The sequence below is a fragment of the Pipistrellus kuhlii genome, unplaced genomic scaffold (assembly GCF_014108245.1).
Source record: "Pipistrellus kuhlii isolate mPipKuh1 unplaced genomic scaffold, mPipKuh1.p scaffold_m20_p_21, whole genome shotgun sequence".
Taxonomy (NCBI): domain Eukaryota; kingdom Metazoa; phylum Chordata; class Mammalia; order Chiroptera; family Vespertilionidae; genus Pipistrellus; species Pipistrellus kuhlii.
The window spans coordinates 11,395,843-11,422,639 of NW_023425520.1; the positions used below are offsets into that span (position 1 = coordinate 11,395,843).

The following is a 26,797-nucleotide window of genomic DNA, read 5'->3' on the forward strand; positions in this document are numbered from 1 at the left end:
CAGTCAGAAAGGGTATATGCACCCCTGTGTTCATAGCAGTGTTCTTTATAATAGACAAGATCTGGAAACAACCCAGGTGCCATCAGTGGATGAATGGATAGAAGAGGTGTGGTACGCTTACACTATGGAATGCCATGTGGCTTTAAAAAAAGAGAGAAGAAGAAGAAACAAAACCTTTATGCAGCATATGAAACTGGAGAATATTATGCTAAGCAAAATAAGCCAGTCAGACAAATACCATATGATCTCACTTATATGTGGAATCTAATGAACAAAATAAACTGACGAACAAAGTAGGATCATCAGTATGGAAGCATGGAACAGACTGGCAGATCTCAAAGTGGAGGGGAGGGTGGGGACTGGAAGAAATTAATCTAAGAACATATATGCATACATAGATACTGACACAGACAACAACATGATGAAGGCTAATGGAAGGGGGCGGGCAAAAAGGTGGGTAGAAATGGGGGGCACATGGAATAGTGTCAACGATTTAAAAAAAAAACAGTATTTTAATAGCAAACATAGGGAAAATGTCCAAACTTGCTAAATTTTTAAAAATATATATTTTTAGCCCTAACTGATTTGGCTCAGTGGGTAGAGCATCAGCCTGCAGACTGAAGGGTCCCAGGTTTGATTCTTGTCAAGAGCACATGCCCAGGTTACAGGCTCAATCCCTAGTGAGGGCATGCAGGAGGCAGCCGATCAATGATTCTTATCATTGATGTTTCTCTCTCCTTCTTCCTTCCTCTCTGAAATCAATAAAAATATATTTAATAAATTAAAAAGGGAATATGAATACTACCCTATTTATTTTAAATATTTTATAGGAAGGGTGGGTAGAGAGAGAAAGAGAAATATCAGTGAAGAGAGAGAATCATTGATTGGCTGCCTCTTGCACGCCCCTTACTGGGCTGAGGATTGAGCTTGTAACCTGGGCATTTGCCCTGACCTGGAATCAAACCATGACCTCCTGGTTCATAGGTAGGTAGATGCTCAACCACTGAGCCACTCCAACTGGTCCAACCTCGCCAATTAAATGGAAACTAAAATATATGTTTGTAGAGCTCATCTTGTGCTTTGGAAATTGGGGAAATAAAGTCCAGGGATGGTAAACTTGCTTTGTAACTAACTGGTGGTATTCTCTTTCATAGTTGCCACTATATATAATAGGACAATGAATTCTAATCTTGCTATTTTATACCAAGTAAAAAATTTAGGCTAATAAAACCTACATACTAAGATGTTGATTATGGTGTTAATTCTTTTTAGGAAGTAGAAACAGGCTGAGTTTTTAAAAAAGGGAAGGAAACTAGTTTTAACAGATGTTATGCTCCAGCTCTGCCTGTTGTATTGTACAGCCATGTAAAAAAAAATAGCCCTGGCTGGTTTGGCTCAGTGGATGGAGCATCGGCCTGTGGAGCAAAGGGTCCCAGGTTCAATTCCAGTCAAGGACACATGCCTGGGTTGTGACCTCGGTCCAACCTGCAGGAGGCAGCCAATCAATGACTCCCTCTCATTGATGTTTCTATCTCTCCCTTCCTCTCCCTTCTCTGAAATCAATAAAAATATATATATTTTAAAAATAATAATGAAAAAAGTGGTTCAGTGTGCTCAGTGGTTTGTATGAACCAGGAGGCCACGGTTTGATTCCCAGTCAGGGCATATGCCCGGGTTGTGGGATTGATCCCCATTATAGGGCAGGTAGGAGGCAACGGATCAGTGATTCTCTCTCATCACTGATGTTTCTCTCCCTCTCCCTTCCTCTCTGAAATCAATACATATATATATATTTAAAGGTATTTGAGACTACACATAGTTCATGTAAAACGGTAAAGTGAAGTATAAAATATTCAGTATACTATAATTAAAACCATGTACAAATGGATTTTTAAAAATATTTTTATTCATTTCAGAGAGGAAGGAAGAATGAGAGAGAGAAATATCAATGAAAGAGAATAATTGATCTGGGCATGTACAAATGGATTTAGACAAGATCTGGCAAATGTAAAAATCCATTTAATTTTTTAAAAAATTTATTTATTTATTTTATATGTGCCTCAGACATGAAACATCTCTGGCCACCCACACAGGCATCAGCTAGGATAAACTAAGGACTGTACATCTGCTTTGCCCATTGCCAGGGGGTTAAAACTCCATTTTAAAACTCAGATTTTAGAAAGTATAATATAAAACTACTTACAATTGAATTATCTTTTTAGTTGTGTTTTATGCAGCATATGTTATACTTGATCTTGTAAAAAGTCCATTTATTTTCATTCTAGGTGTTGTAGAATATTTGAGCACTGGTGGAGTAGAAACAAACCATAAAGACTTTAAGGAGCTGAGATACAATGAAAGTCTTACGAACTTCAGCTGTAATGGGAAAAATGGGACCACCAACGGGAGGATCACTCACGGTTTCACGCTGAAGAGTGCGTATGAGGCTGGCCTGATGCCTTACACAAATTACACGTTTGATTTCAAGGTGAGCTTTGGAATTAGTAAACTTGTAAAAACTTCATTTTTTAAAGGAGAGTCTCATTACTTTGTCAAGTCTTTAAAATGTGAGTGTGTTCAGATTAGGCAATCTTGAGTTGGTTTATAGGAATATTCTAGAAATTAGAATCATTTCATCTTTTGGGGTCAGTTATGTTTTTATCGGCTCGATACAAAGCTGGATTTGTCAGACCACAGGCCTCAGGTACGGTCATTTTTTCCATCATCTCATTATAATGCTGATGAGATGCCATGGGACTTACCTCTTGTTTATGTCAACTAGACTCTGGTAAAATTCAGTTCATTATACGTTGTTTTGCTTAAAGTTGCAGAACCTACCTAGACATTGAATAAGGACTTACTGTATCTAGTTTGGTGTCAGTTGGGATGAGCTGTTCTGTCTCCAAGTTAATTAAACTGAAACCTACTCCTTGAGTACTAACATGTAGTTTATTGTTGGTCATTTTTAAGTTGCTAGAATATATTTGTATGCCTTATAGTCGACAGCTTACAGTGTAGAGACTTTCCTTAGTGATTCTCTTTACTTCTAGTATCAGTGGTTATTTAGGGTTTGTGTTCAGCTGTCCTTTCTAGCCTCCTTTTGCGCTTCTGCTTTCTTGTATCCTAATCTTCCATTTCTACCCTGATGGAACACGAATCGTTCAGGTTGGATTATTTATTAGAGTGCAAATACTAGTGTTAACTGGTTCTTAATTTTGGTGGGGAGGGCTCTTTAGACTCTTTAAAGAAACTGTTGAAAGCCATGAATAGTTTTTTATTTGACTTTGGGAGATCCCCAGAACTGTAGGTTATTATGTAGTCCTGGTAACAGGAGTGTGTGGAGTTGAAGAGAGATTAGAGTAGACTCCAGGAAAACTGACATGTAAATGGCAAAAGCCATACAGGGGAAACCAGGACGGCAGGAGCTTGTCTGCCAAGGAAATAGGCCTTTCTAGGAAACAGCAGTGAAGGGTGAGCTTCAGAAAGATGCTGGCGAGAGGTGTTTCGGGGAGCAGTGGGCAGGAACTGATGGTAAGGTAGTAAAAACTAACCTGGAGATTTACTTCAGACAGCCTGATGGAAGAAGTACGGGTGATAACTCAAAGGTGGGAGAGATTAGGGATTTGTTTTTCTTCTTCCTGCTAGTGATGTAGAGATAGGAAGGAGACCTTTGAATATGTTTAATACATTTGGCCAAGAACATGTAGAGGAGCATGTGAAGTTACATGGAGGACAGGAAAAGTCGAGAGGTGCTTGGCTGTGTGCTTGGTGCTGCTGAGGACATGCAGGGCAGGGACAGGCTGGTCTCAGCTACGTAAGTAAGTAAGTAGTAGGGTACACATTAGCATGGGAAGAGAATCGGAGTGGTGGGAGGTACTATTTAAAGAGGCTAGTATGGCAAAGGGGTAGTAAGGAAAGAGAAGCAGAGGCCTATCACAAAAGATCCTTTATGTCTTATTAAAAATTCTGAAAGGATCCAAATAGGAAAATGAATGGTTGAAATGCTTAAACAGTCTTTCATTCTTTAAGGTTTGACATTGGGGGACCATTTGGCCCAGGTGGTACTGCCTCTTCCCACTGCTAATGAAGTTTTTACGAAACATGCCTGAAAGGGTATGTCGTGAGAGCTTTCGGTATTTCATTGTTGTCTAATGTGGGGTCTTTTTTTATTATTATTTCCTTCTGGTTTTCAGGGTATAATTGACTACATCTTCTATTCTAAGCCTCAGCTGAACACCTTGGGCATCCTGGGACCTCTGGACCACCATTGGCTAGTTGAGAATAATATCAGCGGCTGCCCACACCCACTTATCCCCTCCGACCACTTCTCACTTTTTGCACAACTGGAGCTCTTACTGCCATTCCTGCCCCAAGTTAACGGCATTCACCTTCCTGGCAGGAGGTAGTGAAGCACCTTCAGAAGACGACCTCAGTTTCACTTGTAAACTTATATAAAAAATCTGAAATAGGGGAGTGAGATACGGCCATTAGGGATTTTTTTTCTTAGTGATGATTTGAGGTTTCAGTCTGATTATTTGACAGGGATATAGTGTGAAAGCCAGGTGCTAGCAGCAGACAAATTCTGAGCCCAATATGCTTTCTATACTGTTGGACAGGGGTGGTGTGTTTGCACCTATCTGTGATTTGTTACCAGTAATTTTCCTGTTTCTTCCATCTAATACAGTATTTTCATGCCTTGAAATAGGAAAATGTTTGAACAGCATATTCTCTTTGCACAGAAATCTATAGTACTACTTTTTTGAGGCCAGTAATAACATCCAGAGACCATTCTTCCATACTTTACTCCCTTCTTTTTCAGACATACTTGTAAAATACAGAATTTGAATTTAGCCTTTATGATTGTATAATGATCCACAGAAGACCTGATTTATGAAATTTTGTACTAAAAAAATCAGATTTGGAAATGATTGTATTGTAAATTAAGGCTAAGTTTTGTTTTGTGTGTGTTTTTTACACCGGTTTCATGTGTTATAAAGGCCACCTTGTAAAGAAGCTGCAACAGACTTTCTCTGTTGAGGAGTTGCACTGTTGCGTTTCCTTGGCTGTTTTGTGCTACTTTATTATTAAATGGAGAAACTTACTCTTTAAACCTATTTAAATCGTAGGACATTTTTTCATGAATTCTGGGTTTTTACAAAAACTGTATCTACCAGGACACATAAGCCGAGCAGTGATGATCTGTAGGCATTTCTGGACTGAATATAATGATATATGTACATTCTGATATTTTTAAATCTTTAACTTTTTTTAAGTTAAAAAATTGCAGCTGCTTAGGTACAGCTTTTTAACTCCTTTTTGAGAAACCTCCTGTCTATCTCCACTGTGCCTGCCTAAATTGTTCTCACCAAACACTGCCTGTGCATGCAGAGAAAATCTGTGCATCTTCTTTTATAGTTTTTAAATACTGTTGAACATTTGTGAGGATTTTATGGAAATGCTTTTGTATGAGCTGTGACTTTTTTTCCATTGCAAAGCATTGAAGATCACATTTTGGACTTAGGGTGAATCCCTGGGTGTTTGCTCACTAGACCCAAGCACTGCTTCTTGGTGTCACTCACAGTGCTGTCACCCAGAATACTGCTATCATGTGAAGTCTTTTGTTTTCCATGTATTCCTTAGCCTCCATGTTTTTCTTTTAAAAAATCATTCCTTTTTTTTTGGTAATTTTCCGTTTATGAAACAGTTATAAATGAGATGTATTTTCAAAACAGGTCCTTAAGGCAATTCTTCAGATCATTTTTGAAGTGACTAAGCTATTTTAATATGTCAACCAAGATAAAAGTTATATTATACCCTGTATATTTGCCCATAGTGCCATTAGTAGATTAGAAATTAAAACCAGCTTTAACTTTACAAAGTTAACTCATATGTATTTTGGTCTCATTTATTATCTCAAAACTAAAATTAATCCAGAGGGAACTTGGTCCAACTACTTTTGTTTCAACTGCAAGCAAGGGAGGAAAAGAACACCATGTGAGCATTAGGGTGAAAAATGGTTAAATGATAACAATTTTTACACAGAGAATGAATCATTTTTTATGATAACAAAATTTTATGAAAAAATATTCAGCACATAAATGTGCTTATTCTGTTTTTAAGAGAAACTTTACATACTGCTTAAATAATTTTTTTTTCTTTTAGAAAAAAATTCTCCAAAAGTTGTTGATCTTGAATTTTTGTCTGGGACCTAGTTTCTTCATTGAGGTTTTTTAAAGATTTTGTTGTGATGGATTTATTTTTATTTTTATTTTTTGCTTTTTGTTTAAGTTGTGCTGACACCAAACACATTCAGTTTATAATCAGTACATTGAAAAATTGGTGGTATTGATGTAGAACCAATGCTTAACTTTTTTGGGGGGTTTGGTTTAATTTTTTTTTTTTTTTTTTTTTTTTTGTAAAGTGTGAATAAAGGTGTGTTTACTCGTTTTTCCTAAACACTGTGTTGGTAATGTGCATCATGACAGTTTCCAGAGAAGGCTATCTGGAGCTGGTTGGACCGACGAAACAAAGGAACCTTCTTTTCCTCTGGCCTACCTTATGTAACAGCAGGTCCAGAGAGCTTTATGGAACGGGAGGGGAGCGGCACTTACTCATTTTGTATTTGTTGATGGAGGATGTATTCTTTTCATGGATGCTGGGACTAGAGAACTAGAGTGCACTTGTTAGAAGCTAAAGGTTTGAGCTTTATAAAGAAAATGTCTTCATCTGTATTTGTTATTGTTATAATATATTTGAACTGGGGGGGCAGGATAGTATTAACATTGTTGATACATTGGCCTGTTATGTCTTGAAAATATTTGTCCTTGCCTCTTCTAGGCATTCTGCATTCTGTACGGTCAGTTTGAACAGCTTCTCCACCTTATTGAGATAGTGATGAATTGATCCAAGAGTATAGACTTACAACTATAACCTCCAAAAGAAAAAGAAATATTTTGAATCTGTAGGGAATCAGCAGTCACACCAAAATAGACTGTGATACTTTTGTTAAGCAAGGTTTTGTGTTTTAAATATTTCTGTGTCCTGAGTAATTTTCAATCTATACTCTAAAATGCAATAAAAACTAATATGTTTTCACAGTATAGATTTTTTCCCCCAGAAATTCTGTAACAAATACATTTAATGTGTTGCCATAATGTAATTTCATTGTTCTTGCTGGATATATCCATGTTATGAATGTTTTACAGAAAACTTGGGCTATGTTTTCTGTTTTAACGATCAGAAACTTGGAGGCATTCGATTCCTTGTTGTGGTAATTATTTATGCTTTGAGAATTTAAATTATGTTCATTAAAATTAATTTATGGCATAATTTAAACTAAAGTTGTAGATATGAAATGTTGCTTGCAACTTTAATCATCCTAGAAGATAGTCAAGGAACGTCTCCCAAGAAATGTGTTTTTATTTTTACCTGATTTAATGACAGCTAGGAAAACTTCTTTTGAGTTAGCACTTTGAAACCTAAGGACATTATTAATAGGGTGGAATGCACTTTTAAATGTTGAAATTAAAATATCAAAGCTCTTCCAATATGCAGGTGTTCAGTAGTAAATCCCAGTTTTAATATTCCATTTTTTACTAGTTAACGTCATAGGATTTGTTTCCATAGTGATTTTTAAGGTTTTGGAGTCATGACAAATAAAGACAAAGCCAACCTAGGCAAAGAACTCCAGTTCTTTAACGAACCGTCTGAATGCGCAGAGCAAGCGCTGCAGATAACTGAGAACACTGTCAGCAGCGTTTCTCTCACACTCGATAGTTCCTCAGGACGTTCACTTTACATAGCTGGCATGTTGAAATATCTAAAATGGAGTATCTGGTTTTTATTCGCAGTACATTATATTGTGTGATGCACTGGGCTAACTTTGGTTTATTCACCATTCATGTAACAGAGCCCAGCACATGATCTGCACTAAGCTCAAAGAATGTTTGCCTAGGCAGCTCTTTGATAAGGGTAATGGGAAACTGAATATGTACCGATGGACCAGAGGTAACCAGGGCTTTTACTGTTATTTTCAGTGGAACCTTCTTGGTCAAATTGTAACTAGCTAGTATTATATTTATATACAGGGTCTCTTTTCTTTACCAATGTATTTTCCTACTCATAGCCGACCAATAAATTCAATATTTGTTTCAAATATTTTAAAAGTGTAATTTGTATAGCTGTAGTACTGAGGTTTGAGAAAATAAATGTTAATCAGCTGGCCACATATTTAAAATTCTGAGTAATCTGGGGAAGGGTTATAACTCGCCCATTGAAAGGGAAGAGTGATTGGGGGACAGACCTTGATTCTGTAGAAATGGTATAAACTTAAGGATTCCTTTAAAGGCTGTATCATTCCATTAAAACTCATATCTTTGCCAAAGTTCAGTTTTATATTTAGGCAACTAATGGTCTTTTGCATTGCGGATTGTTGTTATCATATACCTCATAATGACTTCGTATGTCTTCCATCTTTTGGAAGGATATTGACATATTTTAAATAAATATTTTTAAATATAGCAGCAAATATTGTATTGGTGGGATTGTACTAATTACATTAAATGTTTTACTTGTTACATGTATGTTTTGTTGTATATAACCTCTTTAAATGAATGACTTCCCAAGTCTTCAGGACGTTATCTACATTTACTTTTTAGAAACTACTTCTATAACAAATAAATGTAAATTTTTATGAAGATATTGGAAAAATCATTTAAAATCAGGAGACAATTTAGATAAAAATGTTTTGCTGAGATGTCCACTTTTTAAAATAGGATTTTTCTACCTATATTTTAATATATAATTTTACCATATTTCTTCTTATAACTCTAAAAATGTGTTAAAAAAAAGTTAATGATGTATGTTTATATTACTTTATAAATTCTAGTTAATGTTCTTTAGAGGAGCAAGTACTTGAAGAAACATGAGCTGGAATACATTTAGAATAAAGTTTTCAGGTTTTATGTAATAATGTTATATATACTGAGAATTTCTTTGTTGTGTTTAGTTACTCATATCTAAATTAATTTTAAAAATAAGTTTTCACAAATATTGTAATGACAACTTTAGTATAAGGTTATAAGGAGAATTTTTGAAAGTTTTTACTAGAATTTTAGGAATATTTCTGGAAGCTAATTTCCTCCAAAAAAAAAAAAAAATGTGCTAAGTAGATTGTTTCCCAAATGAGTCTAACCGGTTTGGCTCAGTATTGGTAGAGCATTGGTCTGCGGACTGAAAAGTCCCAGGTTCGATTCCGGTCAAGGGCATGTACCTTGGTTGTGGGCACATCCCCAGTAGGGGGTGTGCAAGAGGCAGCTGACCGATGATTCTCTCTCATCGATGTTTCTATCTCTCTATTCCTCTCTCTTCCTTTCTGTAAAAAATCAATAAAAAGGATGAAATTAATCACCTAAAATGTCAAAGTTTTTAAACAGTTTATAACAAGCTATGAGCTTGTATATTTTGGCTTGTATTTCCATACAGAAAACACTAATGGACATGCTTTTTTAAAGTATTATGGAAATTGTGTTGAAAAAGTCTAAAAATTTCACTTAATGAAAAGTGAAATTTCTTCCGGTAAGCCTGCAATTACCTATAGAGTACAAGACCTAGCACTACTAAGATCAATTGATTCAAATTTTGAAAAATTGAAAGTATTTGTTATCTTTAGATGAGTTCTGTAATACAAAAGACACTGTCTAGTACTTTGTGTATGCTTGCTGTATCTTAAAGGACTTCCATTTACAAAGAAATGTGAATTCTGACCCTAAAATAATCTAAAAACTTAGGACAGGTATTTTGCATCTTTCACATCTGCCAAAGAATTTCTACTGAATATGGAGAAGATAGTTACTTTCAATAGATAGTGCTTTAGCTATTAGGTAAAAAAAAAACTGGATATATGGAATTTTTAAAGGAGCCTGGATTTCTCTTGCTTGCTTCTGTTATGTGTTAACTTTGTGGTGCTTATTGAAAATAACTGCACTCAGTTTTCTGGAATACACTCTTTTGACTGTTGTTAAAATTGTTCAGTAAAAGCAAAGGGGAAATCTCTGGAATTAGATAAAAAGTAAAATGGAGAGAGACTTTCTACATTGGATAGTTTAATAACTTTTACAACACAGAGATGGTATGAAGGGAACAGATGTCAATGTAGTCGCTGCTCTGGTCGCTACTTAAGGTAAGATTGACCTTTGCCAAGGAAGTTACAGGTGAAGGACTTGACTACCACTTGATTTTAATTAAGGAATTTTTGTGTTCAGACCTTCCTATGTGGTTACTTTCAGTTGCTGTGTTGTAAGGCCTGCCATATAGGCCACCTCTGAGTTCCACAGTTTTAGTAAGCGGCCACTTCTTCATCCACAGTTCCAATTTAAGATTATCTTTCAACAAAAGGAATACTTGCCAAATATTCAGTAACCAAAGGCAAACTTGTCAGTGTGATAACATTTTCTCAGTGACATGTCACTGCATAAGACAATGTCACCTTCACAGACAGATACAATAAATTATATTGAAACTTAATTGTACAAATCATGAATGCTAATTTTTGCACATCTAACATTTATAAATTTTAACTTGCCAGCATTTTGTGGATTGGTTGCAAAGTTTACAAGAAAATGTTGAACACCTGATAGAGTTGCTTTTCAAATTATTCAAATACCCCTTTGAATTTGATGTTAATACAGAGTTGACAGAATTAGTAATGGGATAGAAAAGTTTTTAACTTGAAGAGAAATTGACTAAGTTTTTGCTATAAAGACTCATATAAAAAAAGTTTACTTGATAGTGATCAAAAAATTTTAATGATTTTTGAGGATTTAATTCTGTTACGGGAAACAAGTGTATTTGGAACAATTTGGATATACTTTTTCAGTTATATTTTATGAAATTGAGTATGAAAATCATTAAAGAAATTGAATTGTTACACTAGGAGGTAATGCAAACAAATAGTACTAAAGGTGAATAGAGGGGGGAAAATAATACGTTGAAAAAAGTAAAAGGCAGACATAAGTCCAATAATATTAAATGTGATCACATTAAACAACCTAATAAAAAGAGTAGATGGGATAAAACACAGTCCAACTATATGCTGTCTATGGGAGGTGGGTTTTAGATTCAAAGATACAAATAGATTTAAAGTAAAAGGATGGAAGAGGGTTTCAAGCAAACACCAAGTTTGAGGGAATATACTAATAGACAAAATAGACTTGAAAACAAAAAGTTACTAGAAATAGCTGAAACCGGTTTGGCTCAGTGGATAGAGCGTCGGCCTGCAGACTGAAGGGTCCCGGGTTCGATTCCGGTCAAGGGCATGTACCTTGGTTGCGGGCACATCCCCAGTAGCGGGTGTGTAGGAGGCAGCTGATCGATGTTTCTCTCTCATTGATGTTTTTGACTTTCTGTCTTTTCCCTTCCTCTCTAAAAAAATCAATAAAATATATATATTTTTTAAAAAGTTACTAGAAATAAGGGGACATTTTTAAATTATGAGCAACACTAAACACTGAAAGCAACCCCAAACTACATGAAGTAGAAACTGACCAAATATAATAATCCTATATAATAAAGAGGTAATATGCAATTTGATCCTCATGCCCTTGCATCACAAGATGGCCACCCCCACATTGTCACAAGATGGCCAGCAGGGGAGGGCAGTGGAGTCCCCTCAGCCACTTGGGGCCAGCCGAGGCTTGCGCTGCCAGCAGTGGCAGCAGCAGAGGTGTGATGGGGGCGTCGCCTTCCCCTGATCGCCAGGTCGCCTCCTGCCCCTGAGGGCTCTGGGATTGTGAGAGGAGGCAGGCTAGGATGAGGGACCCCCTCTCCAATGCATGAGTTTTCATGCACTGGGCCTCTAGTAAAAAAGTATTAGTTATTCATAAACTTCTCCAAACTTGACTCTCTCTGTGAAGTCAATAATACCCTGGCATCTTAACTAAAGATATCACAAGGAAAGAACACTACACACTAATAGTCCTCTATGAATATAGATGTAAAAATCCTCAACCAAATGTTAGCAAAACTGAATCCAACAATATGTATGAAAGGATTATATACCACTAGAGGCCCAGTGCATGAAATTCATAAACTTGGGGAGGGGGTGGTCCCTCAGCCCAGCCTGAGCCCTCTCACAGTCCAGGAGCCCTCATGGGTGCTTGCCAGCCATGAGCCCAGATTCTGGATAAGCATTGCTCCCCCTGCGTTGAGTGTCTGCCACCTGGTGGTCGGTGCATGTCATAGTGATCAGTTTGCATATTAGCCTTTTATTATATAGGATAATCACGTGGGATTCATCCCCGGATGTGAGGTTGGCTTAGTATCCCCACATAATGTCATACACCACAGCAATAGGGTGAAAGACAAAACGACAGGATCAACTCAATCACAGACACAAAGTATTTGACAAAATTATACAATCCATTTTAAAAAGGGGGGAGGGGGGAAGAAAACTTCCTCAGCCTGATAAAGGGTGTTTACAAAGAACCCACTGCTAACATCCTACTTACTGATGAAAAACGAAGGCTTTACCCAGAGATCAGCAAACAGGCAAGATATCCATCCATTCTTGCCACTTCAACATTGCACTGGAACTTCTAGCCGGGAAATTAGGCAAGAAAATGAAGTAAAAGGCATCCAGCTTGGAAGGAATAAATAGAACTGTTTGCAGATGACATGATCTTATACATAGAAAATCCTAAGTAACCCATACACCAAAAAATCTAGAATGAGTTAGGCGAATTTAGATCAGTATATAAAAAGCAGTCATTCACTAGCAATGAACAAACCAAAAACAAAACTAAGAAAACAATTTTATTTGTAATTTTTTTTTAGAGAGAGAAGGAGAGGGACAGAGAGTTAGAAACATCAATGAGAGAGAAACATTAATGAACTGCCTCCCGCATACTCCCTACTGGGGATGTGCTCACAACCAAGGTACATGCCCTTAACTGGAATTGAACATAGGACCCTTCAGTCTGCAGGCCAGTGCTCTATCCACTGAGCCAAATTGGTTAGGGCAGTGGTCACAAGGGCTTGGGAGCCACATTCGGCGCTTTGGCCCCTTGAGTGTGGCTCTTCCACAAAATACCATGTGTGGGCACACACATGCAGTGTGATTGAAGGAGCACCCTAATAATGTACCTACCTATATAGTTTAAAACATTTGGCTCTCAAAAGAAATTTCAATTGTTGTACTGTCTATTTGACTCTGTTGACTAATGACTGCTGACCAATGGGTTAGGCAACAATTTATTTATAAAAACAGTAAGTAATTAGGAATTCTATGTAATAAAATGCTAATATTCAAATTGTCCCGTTTGACCAGGGAGCGTGGTGGCTGGCCAATCGCCTGTGGCCCCTCCCCCCATCCAACCCCACCCCCAATCGGCCCCATCTACCCTTTTGGAGGAGGGCCAGCTGGACCCCACCTGTGCACGAATTTGTGTATGGGCCTCTAGTAAAGCTAATAAAAGAAAACAACTTGCACCCTAAAAAGTATTAAACATTGAACGATGAAAATACATGGGAAGACATTTCATGTTTATGGGTTAAGAACACAATACTGTTAAGATGGTGGTACTCCAAACTGATCTACAGATTCAATGCAGTACCTATCAGAAGCCCAACTTGCCTTTTTTACAGAAATTGAAAGCTGATCTTAAAATTCATGTGCAAAGAATACTAAAGACCCTCAGATAGCCAAATAATCTTGGAAAAAAACAAAGTTGGAGGGCCTAACTTTTTGGTTTCAAAGCATATCAAAAAGCCGCAGCATTATAAGACAGTAGTGCCAAAACTGGTTTGGCTCGGTGGATAGAGCATTGGCCTGCGGACTGAGAGGTCCCAGGTTCGATCCCAGTCAAGGGCATGTACCTTGGTTTCGGGCACATTTCCAGCAGGGGGTGTGCAGGAGGCAGCTGATCAGTGTTTCTCATCGATGCTTCTAATTTTCTATCCCTCTCCCTTCCTCTCTGTAAAAAATCAATAAAATATATTTTAAAAGACAGTAGTAATATTGACATAAGGATGGCATTTGGATCAATGGAAGTGAATTGAGAGCTCTGACATATACCCTCAGGTTTATGGTCATTTGATTTATGACAGGCACCAAGACATCTCAATAAGGGGAAGGATAGTGTCCAACAACGATGCTGGACAACTGGAAATTCACAAGCAAAAGAATGACATTGAGTGAATCTAAAAACCAAGGGAATTAAAAAATCTGAACAATATTAACTGGTGAATATAATATTCTAGAATCAGAGGTATGGAAGGGGAGTGGACTGACGATTCTCGGGGAAAAGGGGAGGGGGGTGTGGGAAGAGACTGAACATAAACTGTGCACCTATGGATGAGGACAAGGGGGGTGGGGAAAGGACAGAGGGTGGGGTGGGAACCTGGTGGAGGGGAGCAATGGAGGGAAAAAAAATGAACATTTGTAATAATATGAACAATAAAAATTTATTTTGAAAAAAAAAGAATAACATTGGACTCCTACCTCAGGTCATATGCAAAAGTTAATAAAAAATCTCAATGTAAGAGCTAAATCTTTTTTAAATTCCTTGAAAAATACAGAGATATAAATATTTATGATGCCAGTTTAGGCAATACTTTCTTAGGTAAAACATCTTAAAAGCAAAGGAACTAAAGGAAAAGGTAGATTAATTAGGGTTTATCAAAATTAAAAAAACGCATATAAATGAAAATTTGTATTGCTATTATGGAGCTTGAATTATTTGGTCAGTATGTTGTGGAGATTCATTCATGTAAATGCATGCAATTATAATAGCTATACTTAATTTATTTTCATTATTGTATGTGAATATTTCAAAATATATTCATCCATTCTTCTCTGCAAGTATATCTGAGTTATAGTTCTCTTCCTCCCCTGGCCCCTTACAGGCCATTCCATCTGAACGTTCTGGCAGGTGCCCCTGAGGTTGGACTTGCTGGGTGTGGGGCAGTACCCGCTGCTCCTGCGGATCGCTTCGCCCGTCCACAGTGTGTGTTCCCACCTGCCCTCCATTTTGGGAGCGAGTTCTTCCTTTGCCAGCACTTGTTTTTGGCTGAACTTCGTTTTTGGTAATCTGGTGGGAATAATAGTATTTCAATTTATATTCCCCTTATTAACAAAGCACACTTTTGTTTTGCTATTTCGGGTTCTTATGATTTTATGTCTCGGGGATTTTGCCCATTTACAGTTGACTCATACCGCTTTATATTCTCAGAACAGTTTTCCTTTATCAGTTAGTTGTGTTGCATGCGTTCTCTGAGTTTTCTTTTAAGCTTTCCTTTTTAAACTTTATTTTGAAGTGTCTCTGACACACACCAAAGTGCCAAGAACAATCTAATGGACTGGATTCACCCATCACCAAGCTTCAGTTCCCATTAGGGGCCACTCTTGATTCAGCTAGCCCCCATTCTGCACACCCTGGGTTATTTTGAAGCAAAGTCCAGACATAGCATTTCATCTGTAGATATTTCAGTGCAAAGTGATAAGCATTAAACAATATATATTTACCAGTTTTCAAATTAATGGGTTTATTTCCTATGTCCTCCAAAGATTACCATACAGATTCTCTTTCCCTGTATTAAAACATGGACTCGGCCCTAACCAGCTTGGCTCAGTGGATAGGGCGTCGGCCTGCGGACTGAAAGGTAGAGGGTTTGATTCCAGTCAAGAGCACATGCCTGGGTTGTGGGCTCCATCCCCAGTAGGGAGCCTGCAGGAGCAGCCAATATGTGATTCCCTCTTATCATTGATGTTTCTATATCTCTTCCTCTCTGAAATCAATAAAAATATATTTTTTAAAAACACATGGGCTTACTCCTATTTGATGAGTTTGATGTTCAAATTGCCCCACCTCTGGCCAGGGGAGCTTTATTCAGATGGTACTGTCTTTTCGACACAATCACATAGTCTGGCAACCTCCTGTTCTGGTATGGAATGAAAAGACTAACAGGTTTTCATTGGCTGCCCGGCCTAGAACTGGACATTGCTCCAAAGACCCTCCTTCCTCTGGTGGGAAATGATAACGAGGCCGCGCCCATGATGCAGGGCTCTCATTGCTGCCTGATTGGTCGGTTTCTCGGTCCCTTCAGGAGGCCAATGAGGTTAAACTACATCAGACAATTATACTTAAACTTCCAGTTCAGATCAAGCTATAAGGTTGTAATTTAACCTTCATGATCTTTTTTTGTTTTTTTCTAAATACTATTCTGCTGGAGGGTGCACCAGCCTTTCTTTCTTTCCTTCTCTTTTTAATTAAATATTTGTATCGATTTCAGAAAGGGAGAGAGAGAAACATCAATGATGAGAGATAATTGTGTATCAGCCGCCCTCTGCACACCCCACTGGGATCAGGCCACAGCCTGGGCATGTGGCCTGACTGAGAATCAAACTGTGACTTCCTGGTTCATAGGTCCCTGCTCAATCACAGCCACACCAGGCAGGCAATGATCCTATGTCAGCATCTACTTTCTTTTTCTTTAAATATATATTTTATTGATTTTTTACAGAGAGGAAGAGAGAGGGATAGAGAGTTAGAAACATCGATGAGAGAGAATCATCGGTCAGCTGCCTCCTGCACACCCCCTACTGGGGATGTGCCTGCAACCAATGTACATGCCCTTGACCGGAATCGAACCCAGGACCTTTCAGTCCGCAGGCCGACGCTCTATCCACTGAGCTAAACCGGTTTTCGGCTCAGCATCTACTTTCAACTTCACCAGAAATCTCAGGTGTTGGAGACACGTGTGATGATTCATTTGACTTATCACGAGGGGGGTGGGGGGGGGGAGGCCTCAGTGTGGTAACACCATCAACAGGAGCAGTTTGTAGGAGGAGAAACCAAGATGGCAGCGTGGGTGAGCGGCTGGTCTGCCACTCCCACAACAATTAGACGATTGAAACTAATATGAAGGACATCTGTCATCTGGGACCGCGAGAAGGAGGTACTGGGTAGTTAGTGGTCAACGGTTAACATGATGGTGGGAACAATGGGGGACCAATGGGCTCTTAGAATGTGACCAGCTGGAGAAATGGAAGAATGGCAGGCCCAGAGCAGCAGTATCCAGGCCCAGAGTGTTGTGGGGTCGAACCCTGGGTTCAAAATGAAAGGAAAGAAGGAGCAGTGCAGCCATTTCGGGTGCATTGTCCGAAATCACAATGGACTCAGAGAAGCTCCCGTGTCCCTTCACCCAAAAGGACTGAGAGTTGCCCAGACGACAGCAAAGTGGGAGAAGAAAACTGAAGGCTCGCAAGGGACTGAGGTGCCAACATGGAGTCATCTGAAGAAATTAAAGACTGAAGTGGAAGCTGCTTCTTTAATCATGTTCCTGCTCATGCTAGCATCTGTTAGCTTCCAGTCTTCTGCAAAGTCTTGTGCAGCAAGTCCAAGGACTCTGAGTAAATCTACACCAACAACAAAAGAGACTCATTTAGTAGCTAAAAATATTAATATGTCCATAATTCTGATTTCTCATTTTGTTGTTTTGCATCGGCATTGTTATTATTTAATAGCCAGATTGTTGCTCTTGAATTCAAGTTTTGAAAATAACATTGTTTAGTTTTTGCATTGACATTGTTTGCAATTGTTTTTAATTTTAGAGCCCTTTTATTGATGTTTAAATTTTATCTTAATTATTAAAAAAGGGTGAGATGTAGAGAGCCGCCTGAGAAGGCACATGGACATTCTTTTAATTCTTATCAGCTGAGCCCGAGGGCACTGGCAGAATCCTCTAATCAGTACTGATTTCTTTTTTTTAAATAACTTTGCTTTTTTTTTAATTTTAAATATATTTTATTGATTTTTTACTGAGAGGAAGGGAGAGAGATAGAGAGTTAGAAACATCGATGAGAGACAGTCATTAATCAGCTGCCTCCTGCACACCCCCTACCGGGGATATGCCCTCAACCAAGGTACATGCCCTTGACCGGAATCGAACCCGGGACCCTTCAGTCTCCAAGCCGACGCTCTATACATTGAGCCAAACTGGTTTTGGCAGTACTGATTTCTTAATCCATGTGCTTGGAATGAGGAAAAATAGGATCTTGACTCACCTAGGTCTCGATATGCTAAATCTTGTACCAAAAAATAAGGAGCTTACCCAGATTTTGATGAATAGGATCTGGGCACACCCGAAACTCCTTTTGACCTTAAACTCCCCTTTGGAAGCCAATTAAAAAAAAAAAAACAAAAAAAAACCAGTTTGTACTGTCTTGTCCTGCTGGGGGACCCACGCCCAACCCCAGGAGATAGTTAAATTCCTATAGTTTCACAAAGTTAGCTTTATTCGTTTCTTTTTATAATTTCAATTTTTTTTAAGTTGCTTTAAATTTTTGTATTTTATATCACCGAGGTCTTTACATGGTTACAAAGGGAAATGAGCAAAATAAGATATTTAAATAGCTGTCTCTTCCCCAGGATAAGGGTTGGTCTCTTTTCCCAGGAGCCCGCAGGGGGGCGGGAAGCTGGACCTGGTGGGCAGCCTGGGTTTCCCATGGTTCTCAGGTCTTCCTCCCCAGGCACTGCGATTTCCCCGGTCCCGGGAGTCCTCCAGGTGGGCGGCAGCCGCCATCTCCGGGCGGGCACTGGGCCAAGCCCCCCGCGGACCCAGCGCTCCTGTGGCCTGCGGCGCAGGTGACGCCTGCATCGGCCGGGACGCACCAGGCCGCCGAGCCTGGAGTGTGGCGTGGGGAGCCACTGGCCGCTGAGGTCCTGTCCCCAGGGCCATCCTCCCCAGCTGCGCGGGGATTCCAGGGCTCTACCCGTTCAGAACCCTTGGGGATCTGGGGCAACGCCTGACCACGGGGTAAATCTAGTCTGGATGGGAGCGGCCTCCTCCCTCTTGTGGTTTGACTGTGAATGTGTCAAAGTGGCCAAAAGTTAAAGCCCGAGTTTCCTTGTCAAGACGGGAGAGGAACCGACAGTCAGACCCCGGCTGCAAGATAGAAGGTGAAAAGGAACTTGGGTTGTCACCGTGTGTTATAGGCAAGACGGGGAGAGCCTGTCTTGGAAGTGGCTTGTGCTTCGAGGGCTGTGGTTGACAGGCGTCGCTGGCAGCTCCCCGCCCGGGCCCCCTCCACCCTCAGGCCCTCCCCGCCCCGGGCAGCGCCCCAGGAGATGGAAGGAACCTCGGCCCTGAGGTTCCTTCACTGAAACCACAGGGTAAGCAGCCTGCAGACCTCCGTGGCCTTGATCCTGCCCCTCCAGGAGAGAAGTGAGATTAAGGGAGGAAAACAAACACTTCCAAATATTAGCAAGACCTGGCTTTGTTTGGGGAGGTTTTTGTTTTTAATCGTCACCAGAGGATGTTTTTCCTTTGATTTTCAGAGAGGAAGGAGGGTGGGAGAGAGAAAGATCACTGGGAGAGAGACACGGTGCTAGCTGCCTCCAGCACATGCTACAACCTGAGCTGAGTCAGGGATCGAACCCAAAACTGAGGAACATGTTCTTGTGCTCTTGACTGGCAATCAAACCCGAGACCCTTTGGTCCATGGGCTGGCACTCTAACCACTGAGCAACACCTGCCAGGGCTGTTTGGACAGTTCTTGCTAATCTTCAAGGACTAGGTAATTCCCAGGCTCCTAGACTTTTACGGACCACAACGAGGAAGACTTCCCAATCCAGTTTGCAAATGCAGTCTAAATTGATGCTTGCCCAATCCTTGTCACCTTTCATGGCTGGCTGTGGCCCCTGCCAGGCGTCAGAGGGCTCCCGCCGTCCCCGCCCGCAGCCGGGGCACACGCCCTCCCCTGCGTGCCCCTCCCTCCAGCACGGGCTCAGAGCAGGGGAGGAGCGGACTGCTGAGGCCGGAAGACATCAGTCCAGAGCTGCTCTTAACGGTTTATTGAGGGAAGGGGCAGGGCTGGGCAGGGCGGCAGCCTCTGGTCGCCGGGCAGGGATGCTCCTGCTGCTGCTCAGCCGAAGAACGTCAGGGCTCCCTGGAAAGAAGCCGCTTGAGTTTCCCGGCACAGCCCCGCTCCGGCCGGGCTGGGGCAGGCCGTGCCCCTGCTCCGGGGCCAGGCACGCGGTGACCTGTGCGTTCTGCCTGCTCCCGGGGCCTCAGACGGCTGGTCCTCCCAGCTCCCACCCGAGCCCGAGCGTCTCCCGGCGGAATCCGGCTCCGCCAGGGAGCGGCAGGCGCGTCTTACCAGGAGCGTCTTCACGGCCCCCACGGCGTCGGGGCCCAGCTCGGTCACACACTTCCTGGAGCCCTCCACCAGCTTGTCCACGGAGATGCCCATGCTGGCCAGGATGAACCTCAGGGGGTGGAAGCCCTTGAAGTAGGAGGAGGACGCAGCCCCGGCCACACCGTCGGCGGCGGCCCCGGCGGCCCCGGCCACGCCGTCCAGGGCAGGCGCCAGGGCGGCCGGGCTCGGGACCGAGGGCTTGGCCGCCAGGTTCACGAGGAAGGCTGCAGCTGCACAGGGAGGGGCGTCAGCCGCCGCGGGCCGCGGGGGGCTGGCGGGCAGGGCCAGCGCGGGCCGCGGGGAGGGCGGCGCCGAGCTCCGTGGCGGCCTGGGCAGGCTCCCGGGGAAGGGGACCCCTGGGCTGGCGAGGGAGGGTGCCCGAGCAGCCGCCTCCAGGCCGGGCCAGCCTCACACCGCCCAAGGCAGGGCGGGTGCGGAGGCGGCGGTCAGGGCCCGCGGGGCGGGGCGGGGCGGGGCGAGGCTGGGCCGCTGGGTGGGGGACTCACTGCGCTGGCTGAGCAGGGCCACGCCAAGCACCAGGAAGGCAGCGGCGAGCTTCATGGCGGCGGGCTCCGCGGATGCTCCTGCACCAGACACGCTCCCCGGAGTCTGGCCCTGGGACTATATACCCCGTCTCCTCCCTCCCCAGGGCTGGGCCGCACCCGCCCTGTCCTCCTGAGAACGTGCTGTTTGCTCAACTAATGGGCCGAGCCCTGGCCAACTTCCTGCTCAGGCTGGTGGGCCCTGGGAAACCCGTGCCCCCAACCCTGCCCGGGTCTCGGGACTTCCTCTTGGCTGGGCCTGGTGAGGGCAGGAATGGGCTGGGCTGGGAGCACGGGCCCCCCAGGCCTCTGCCCTCCGGGAGCTGTCTGGCCGGCCCCCAGCTGGCCTCGCGGTGCTGAGGGCCAGTGGGTGAGGAAGAGCCGAGGCTGTGGCCCCACCTCCCTGTTCCAGAGCCTGGAGATGTCAGGCAGTCCTCCCTCTGGCTCCTTCGGTCCTGGAGAGGCCGAGGGCAGCTGTCGATGCCAACAGGAAGGCCTGGGACAGTCTCCATCTTTGAAATCAGTCCTGACAGGAGAGTCTCACACACCTCATCTGCAGGACACGCCAAACACACAGCCGGTGACACAGGCTCACACACCTCATCTGCAGGACACGCCAAACGCACAGCCGGTGACACAGGCTCACACACCTCATCTGCAGGACACGCCAAACACACAGCCGGTGACACAGGCTCACACACCTCATCTGCAGGACACGCCAAACGCACAGCCGGTGACACAGGCTCACACACCTCATCTGCAGGACACGCCAAACGCACAGCCGGTGACACAGGCTCACACACCTCATCTGCAGGACACGCCAAACGCACAGCCCGTGACACAGGCTCACACACCTCATCTGCAGGACACGCCAAACGCACAGCCCGTGGCACAGGCTCGCCGGGGACTGGCTTTGCAGGGAGCCCTGCGTACCAGCCCCTGAGGCCCTGAGGCCCCGCTCCCCTCTGCCTGCAGGGGCGTGCGCTCATGAGCGGCTGTGCCACACGTGTGCGTGCACGGCCCGCCGCTCCCCTTGTGCGCTCCCCCTTGGCGGTGTGGTGGGGGGTGCATTACACATGTGCTTACTAAGAGGCGGCTGCCCGGTGGCTGCAGCCCTGATGCCGGAGCCTCACCTCCTCGGGGTGCTTGCTGAAGGCCCCGCTCCGGCCAGGCCCCTCCTGAGGCCTGGGCAGCAGGCGGCCCTCCCCGGGGGCGGCTCCAGGGCCCAGGGGCCTGGGGCTCCTTGCAGTGGGGGAGGGGCAGCCGCGCGAGGTGGGCGAGGAGAACAGGGACGCCGCTGAGTGGCTTCTCCAGATTTAGCCCCAGGAGCCCCCTGCCTGCCTCCCCCGGCTGTGCCAGCACGTCTCCCCCGTGTCCGCCGGAGGGGAGGGCCCGAGGAGAGGCTGCGTGGAGGCTGAGAGCTCCGTCAGGGCTCCTGGGGGGGGCGGCCTGGTGCCAGGATGTTCTCCTTTGTCACCTTATCCCTTTGAAACTTGGGGACGGGTTTCGAAAGAGCTGGCGTGGGAGGTGGGAGAAGCCTGGGCGGCCCTCGGGGCTGCCCCACCGCTCAGATCCGCTGCCGCGGAGGGCCGGACCCGGGGCCCAAGGTCAGGCTGCCGTCCCACGCGGAGCCCGCAGCCACATTTTCTCAGTGAGCATTTGGTGTGGGGACTGCTCTCCTGGTGTGAGCCCCTCCAAACTGGGTCACGGGTCCTTGGCCCAGGTGGTCACATGGGTGGGTGCTGGGAGCCACCCCGGGCACCTTCCCCCCGCAGACAGGCGAGAGGGCGCTGGCTTCAGGCAGGCGGAGCGGGCCCGAGGCAGGAGGAGGCGGAGGCGGCGCTGGCTGTCCGGGCACAAGCTCTCAGTGGTCCCTCTGCCCTTCCTGGCCCTCTCCGTCTGTAAGCTCCCCACCCCACTCTGGCTACAGTGGCTGGAGGGGACCTGTCCCCGGCTTCCCATGAGCCCACACAGTGGTGGCAGCACCGAAGATTGCTAACTCCAAAGGTCCATGCCCAGTTACACAGCAAAGTGTCTCATCGTGTCTCCATTTCTCCACCAAGGAGACCAAGCAGACTCGCTCGGCGGGCCCCCCCTCACCTGCCCGATCCCACAGCCGCGGGGGAACCGCCTGCAGCAGGCGGGGGCAGCTGAGGGTCCGCTGAGTCCGGCGCCTGGTGGGCCAGGGGGCATCTGTGTATTAGTTTCCTGAGGCAATTAACAACTCACCACATACTTGGTGGCTGAAAACAACACACAATTATTTGCTCACAGTCCTGGAGGCGTGAAATCCAGTATCACTGAGCTAGAATCAAGGCAGTGTCAGAACTGTGCTCCCTCCAGAGGCTGTACGGCCTCTCTCAGCTTCTGGTGACGGCCAGCATTCCTTGGCTGTGGCTACATCACTCCAACTTCTGCCTCTGGTCACATCGCCTTCTCTAAATCTCTCTCTCTCTCTCTCTCTCTCTCACAGAAATCTCTCTCAGCCTCTCTCCATGATTACATGTGATTGCATTCAGGGCTCACTGGATAATCTAGGATATAATTTCATCTCAAAATAACTAACTTCATTACATCTGCCAAGACTCTTTCCTTATAAAGTGGCATTCAAAGGTTTAGGAATGAAATCCTGGGTGGCTGCGGGTGTTTCTAAGCCTTTCGCACCTCCAAGCTCTGTGCAGCAGTGAGGCACCCCTCCTTCAGACCTCGCAGCCAGCCTGTCCTGGCAGTGTTTGCAGGGCATCCTTTGAGCCAAAACAAACATTGGCCCCAGGCCTGCTCCTCCGGGAATGAGGTGCTGGAGGGGCAAGGATGTTGGTGGCCCAGGGCTGGGAGGACCGCGGGCTCAGCTGCCCAGGAGCCAGGCACTCAGGCCTACAGAGGTTGGAGGGGACCAGGAGCCGAGGGCCCGGCCAGCCTGCAGAGGGTGACACAGGCCGCGAGGCCAGCAGACCTGCTGCCTGCCGGGCCAGCACACCTGGCGGAGGTGCTGGGGCTCCTCCATCTCTTCTCGTTCTCCTGTGTCTGCCAGGTCAGCTCCCGAGTCCCGGGAACAGTTACTAGGCGAACCGGAGGGCCTGTGGGCCAGCCGCCTGATGGGGCGATGTGGCCGCCTGCGGGCAGCGGGAGCCCCTTTCCCGCGGTGGCCTGTGCGGCGTGCTGACCGAGGGCTTCGATTGTCCGAGGTGTCCAGGTGTGAACTGCTCCTCGTTCAGTTTCTGGGGCCGGCGCACACACAGGCCTGGGACCCGCACCGTCCCCGGGCGGTGGGCAGCCTAAGGGAGCCCCTCCAATGGCCTCAGCTTGGGGACTCCGGCCACACGGGCACCCTCCAGGGAAGTCCTTCTGGGTGAGGGCCACCCCAGACACAGGAGACCCCTTCTCTCCTGGGAGTCGTCACCATGAGGGCACACGGGCGCACCCAGGAGCTGGGATGGAGCCACCTCAGTGGAGCCTTGAATGGCTGTAAGAGGAGAGGCCAGGTGCAGGGTGGGTATCCTGCCCAGGGGTCACTCCAGGAATCTGCCAGCACCCACCTCAGCTCCTTCCTCTTCCTCATAGCGTGGTGCCCTGGGCCCTGGGGCTCTGGGCAGTGTCACCAGCGTGTCCTCTTCCTGCCTCTGTGGGCACCTTCCCTTGGGTCAATATTGATCTGGTTTCGTTGAGTACTTCCTCCTGCCCCCTCCCCGTGCAGGGCGCTGCCTCAGGGAGGGGCAGGCAGCCGTGTGGGCTCCGGGGAAAGTGATGGAAGAGCTGGCCTGAGTAGATGAAATTCAGCAAAGACTGAGCTTGTCAGAGAGCTGACTTCCCCAGGGTTACAAGCTGGCAGCCGACGGTGGCAAACCTCAGACACCACGATTTGGGCTCGGGAACAAGCTGCTGGCCCCCCAGACCTCCAGGAAGTTTCACCGGGTCCCCCAACTCTAAATGGCTGTGCTGCCCACACAGCCATGGCCAAGCCATGCCTGCACAGTTAGGTCCCGTTTACGTGTGTCAGCCTGGGCCGAGTGGGGCCCCACCACCTTCAGTCATGGGTCCCTAAATAGAATGGGATTCTCAGTCAGAAAAAAGCACTCAGACCATCAGTGACCTGCCCAAGTCCTCGGGTCTCTTCTCAGGCCTGGTGCCCCTTGGGACTGGAAGGCACAGGGGCTGGACGCAACCCCCTGCAGTGAGGAGGTTCCAGGCTCCCGACCATGGCCCACCCACACAGACGTCCTCATCGCCACCCCGAAGCTGACTCACAATTAACCCAAGGACTTAATGGCAATCCCTCGGAGACTCCCATCGTCCAGAGGCCATGGCAGGGACCCTGACACCTGGCTGGGCCCTTGATTCTTGGGAGGAAGAGCTGCCTCCTCATAAGGGACCGTGCTTGCCTGCCCAGCGCAGGGTCCCAGAGCAGGGCCTGGCCGACTGACCTTCACAGATGCTGCCCCATCGCCGTCCAAATCCCCAGCTCTCGCTTCCCGGGCACTCTCAGCCTCTCCCTCAGCCCTTGCAGTGGCCCCTCAGTATATCCCACTCCCTCCTGTGGTTTTGAGAGGGCAGGGCGGGGCGAGGCTAACTCCTGACTCCACTTTGTGCTGTGGGGCAGGGAGGAACTATCCTCCATTTTGTATAACTGGACGGTAGCCCTCACCAACCAATCAGGGGCAGCCAAAGCAGTGACATCACCACCCCTATAAAACCCCTTGATCTGTTGAAATTCGTCCTCTCTCTCGCCACGCTGTCAGTGTGGGTGGGACAGAGCCCATGCTGGCATGGAATTCAGGCTTTCTGCAGGGGCATTGGACTCGGCTCCCTGGTGGTCCTTGGGGATCACGAAGTCTGGGCGTAACAGTTTATGGCAAACTTTGTCACTTCCAGCTCTTGTGGAAAATGAAGGGATTCTGTCTCCCTGCAAACGCTGGCCCAGGCACAGGTGCCCATTAGGTCCAGGCAGGATGACGTAGTCCTGAGTGATTGGAGAACACAGAGTGTGCCCTGCCTTCCAGAACTCCCCAGTTGGGTCTCATGTAAGGAAAGCATTTTCCCCTATTACCATCCCTCTGAGCCATGCTTCCCACCTCCTCCACCTGTTGTCCTCACTGCAGGCCCGGCATTGGCAGAGAATGCCTCTGTCCCTATCTGCAACGGTTGCAGAAAGTCTGTGTGGGTGGGTGTCTGTAGATGGGAAATGGGTTGCTGAGTGGATGGATGGGTGGATGGATGATGGGTGGATTGATGGATAGGTGGGTGGATGGGTGGATGGATAGATGGATGAGTGGATGCATGAGATGATAGGTGAGTTGATGGAAGAGAGAGGTCTTGTCACATGCTGCTGTGGAGAGTGTCTTTCCAGTTAACTTAAATGTTGCCTTGAAGGACATGACAGTGGGGTCAGAGCTTCTTCCTCAGTGTGGTCACTACAGGGGCACTTCAACTGTGATATCACCAAACCTCTGCTATATGGCAGCTCACAGACACGAAAATGAGGCCCCGAAGGGCATGCCTCGCCCAGGGTGACCCTGCCGCAGGTGCCACATCCTCCTCAGCCCTGAACAGCCCCAGAGCCCGCGGGCCCATGTCTGTCCTGCAGCTCAGCACAGGGCCTGGCCAGCGGTCCTGAGGGTGATGCTGCAGCCCCTCTGAATCCTCGGGGAGAGGCCCTGTGACCTGCCGAGGAGGAGTGGCCTGGAGGGGGCGATGTTTGTGCTGGGGGCCTGCCAGAGTTGCCACTGAGGAAAAGGGTTGTTTCTGGCATAGCCAACTGGATAAGGCCCCAGCCACCCAAGCCCCTCTTCCTCTCCCGTCTCCCGCGGCCGCCTCCGCTGCTCCTGCCAGCAGCCTGTGTGCCGGCCCTCGCGCCCAGGCCTCGTCAGGCCCTGCTCTGTAACTTCAAGATTCGTGCTTCCCTGAGCACAAATGTAAGTCCAAGCACAGCGTCCTCTCCCAAACTTCCTCTGGTCTGAAAGTACAATTCCAACCCCTAATTCTGGGCTTCCGGGCCCTGAGGACACTCCTTCTCACACCCGCCCCTCTCGCCTGCCTCCCTCCCTCCCTCCCTTCCATTCTTTCC

At 45.9% G+C, this 26,797-nt stretch overlaps 2 protein-coding genes across 9 annotated transcripts in view; one reads left to right on the forward strand and one right to left on the reverse strand.

Annotated features, from left to right (window-relative positions):
* The window catches only part of CNOT6 (CCR4-NOT transcription complex subunit 6), a 72,039-nt gene extending 65,914 nt beyond the window's left edge, over positions 1-6,125 (forward strand). For 6 of the 7 annotated variants that reach the window (XM_036450199.2, XM_036450197.2, XM_036450198.2 and 3 more), the window contains 2 exons: positions 2,286-2,488; positions 4,194-6,125. In XM_036450199.2, the coding sequence (XP_036306092.1) occupies positions 2,286-2,488; positions 4,194-4,406 (416 nt within the window). In that variant the 3' untranslated portion in view covers positions 4,407-6,125. Of the gene's footprint in view, positions 1-2,285; positions 2,489-2,663; positions 2,789-4,193 lie in introns of all 7 variants that reach the window. The other variant, XR_004990167.2, reaches the window with a different exon arrangement.
* An 8,679-nt stretch (positions 6,126-14,804) lies between these two features.
* Positions 14,805-21,094, reverse strand: SCGB3A1 (secretoglobin family 3A member 1). 2 transcript variants are annotated; one of them, XM_045585787.1, is made up of 3 exons: positions 20,701-21,094; positions 20,156-20,424; positions 14,805-15,086 (listed from the first exon to the last, which is right to left on the reverse strand). In XM_045585787.1, exons 1-3 carry the CDS (start codon positions 20,753-20,755, stop codon positions 14,838-14,840), a joined length of 573 nt encoding a protein of 190 aa, XP_045441743.1. In that variant the 5' UTR covers positions 20,756-21,094; the 3' UTR covers positions 14,805-14,837. The 2 variants fall into 2 exon arrangements, with proteins under 2 accessions (XP_045441743.1, XP_036306136.1); XM_036450243.2 differs by lacking the exon at positions 14,805-15,086 and adding an exon at positions 19,836-19,945 and having other exon boundaries at positions 20,701-20,988.
* Between the last annotated feature and the right edge of the window lie 5,703 nt (positions 21,095-26,797).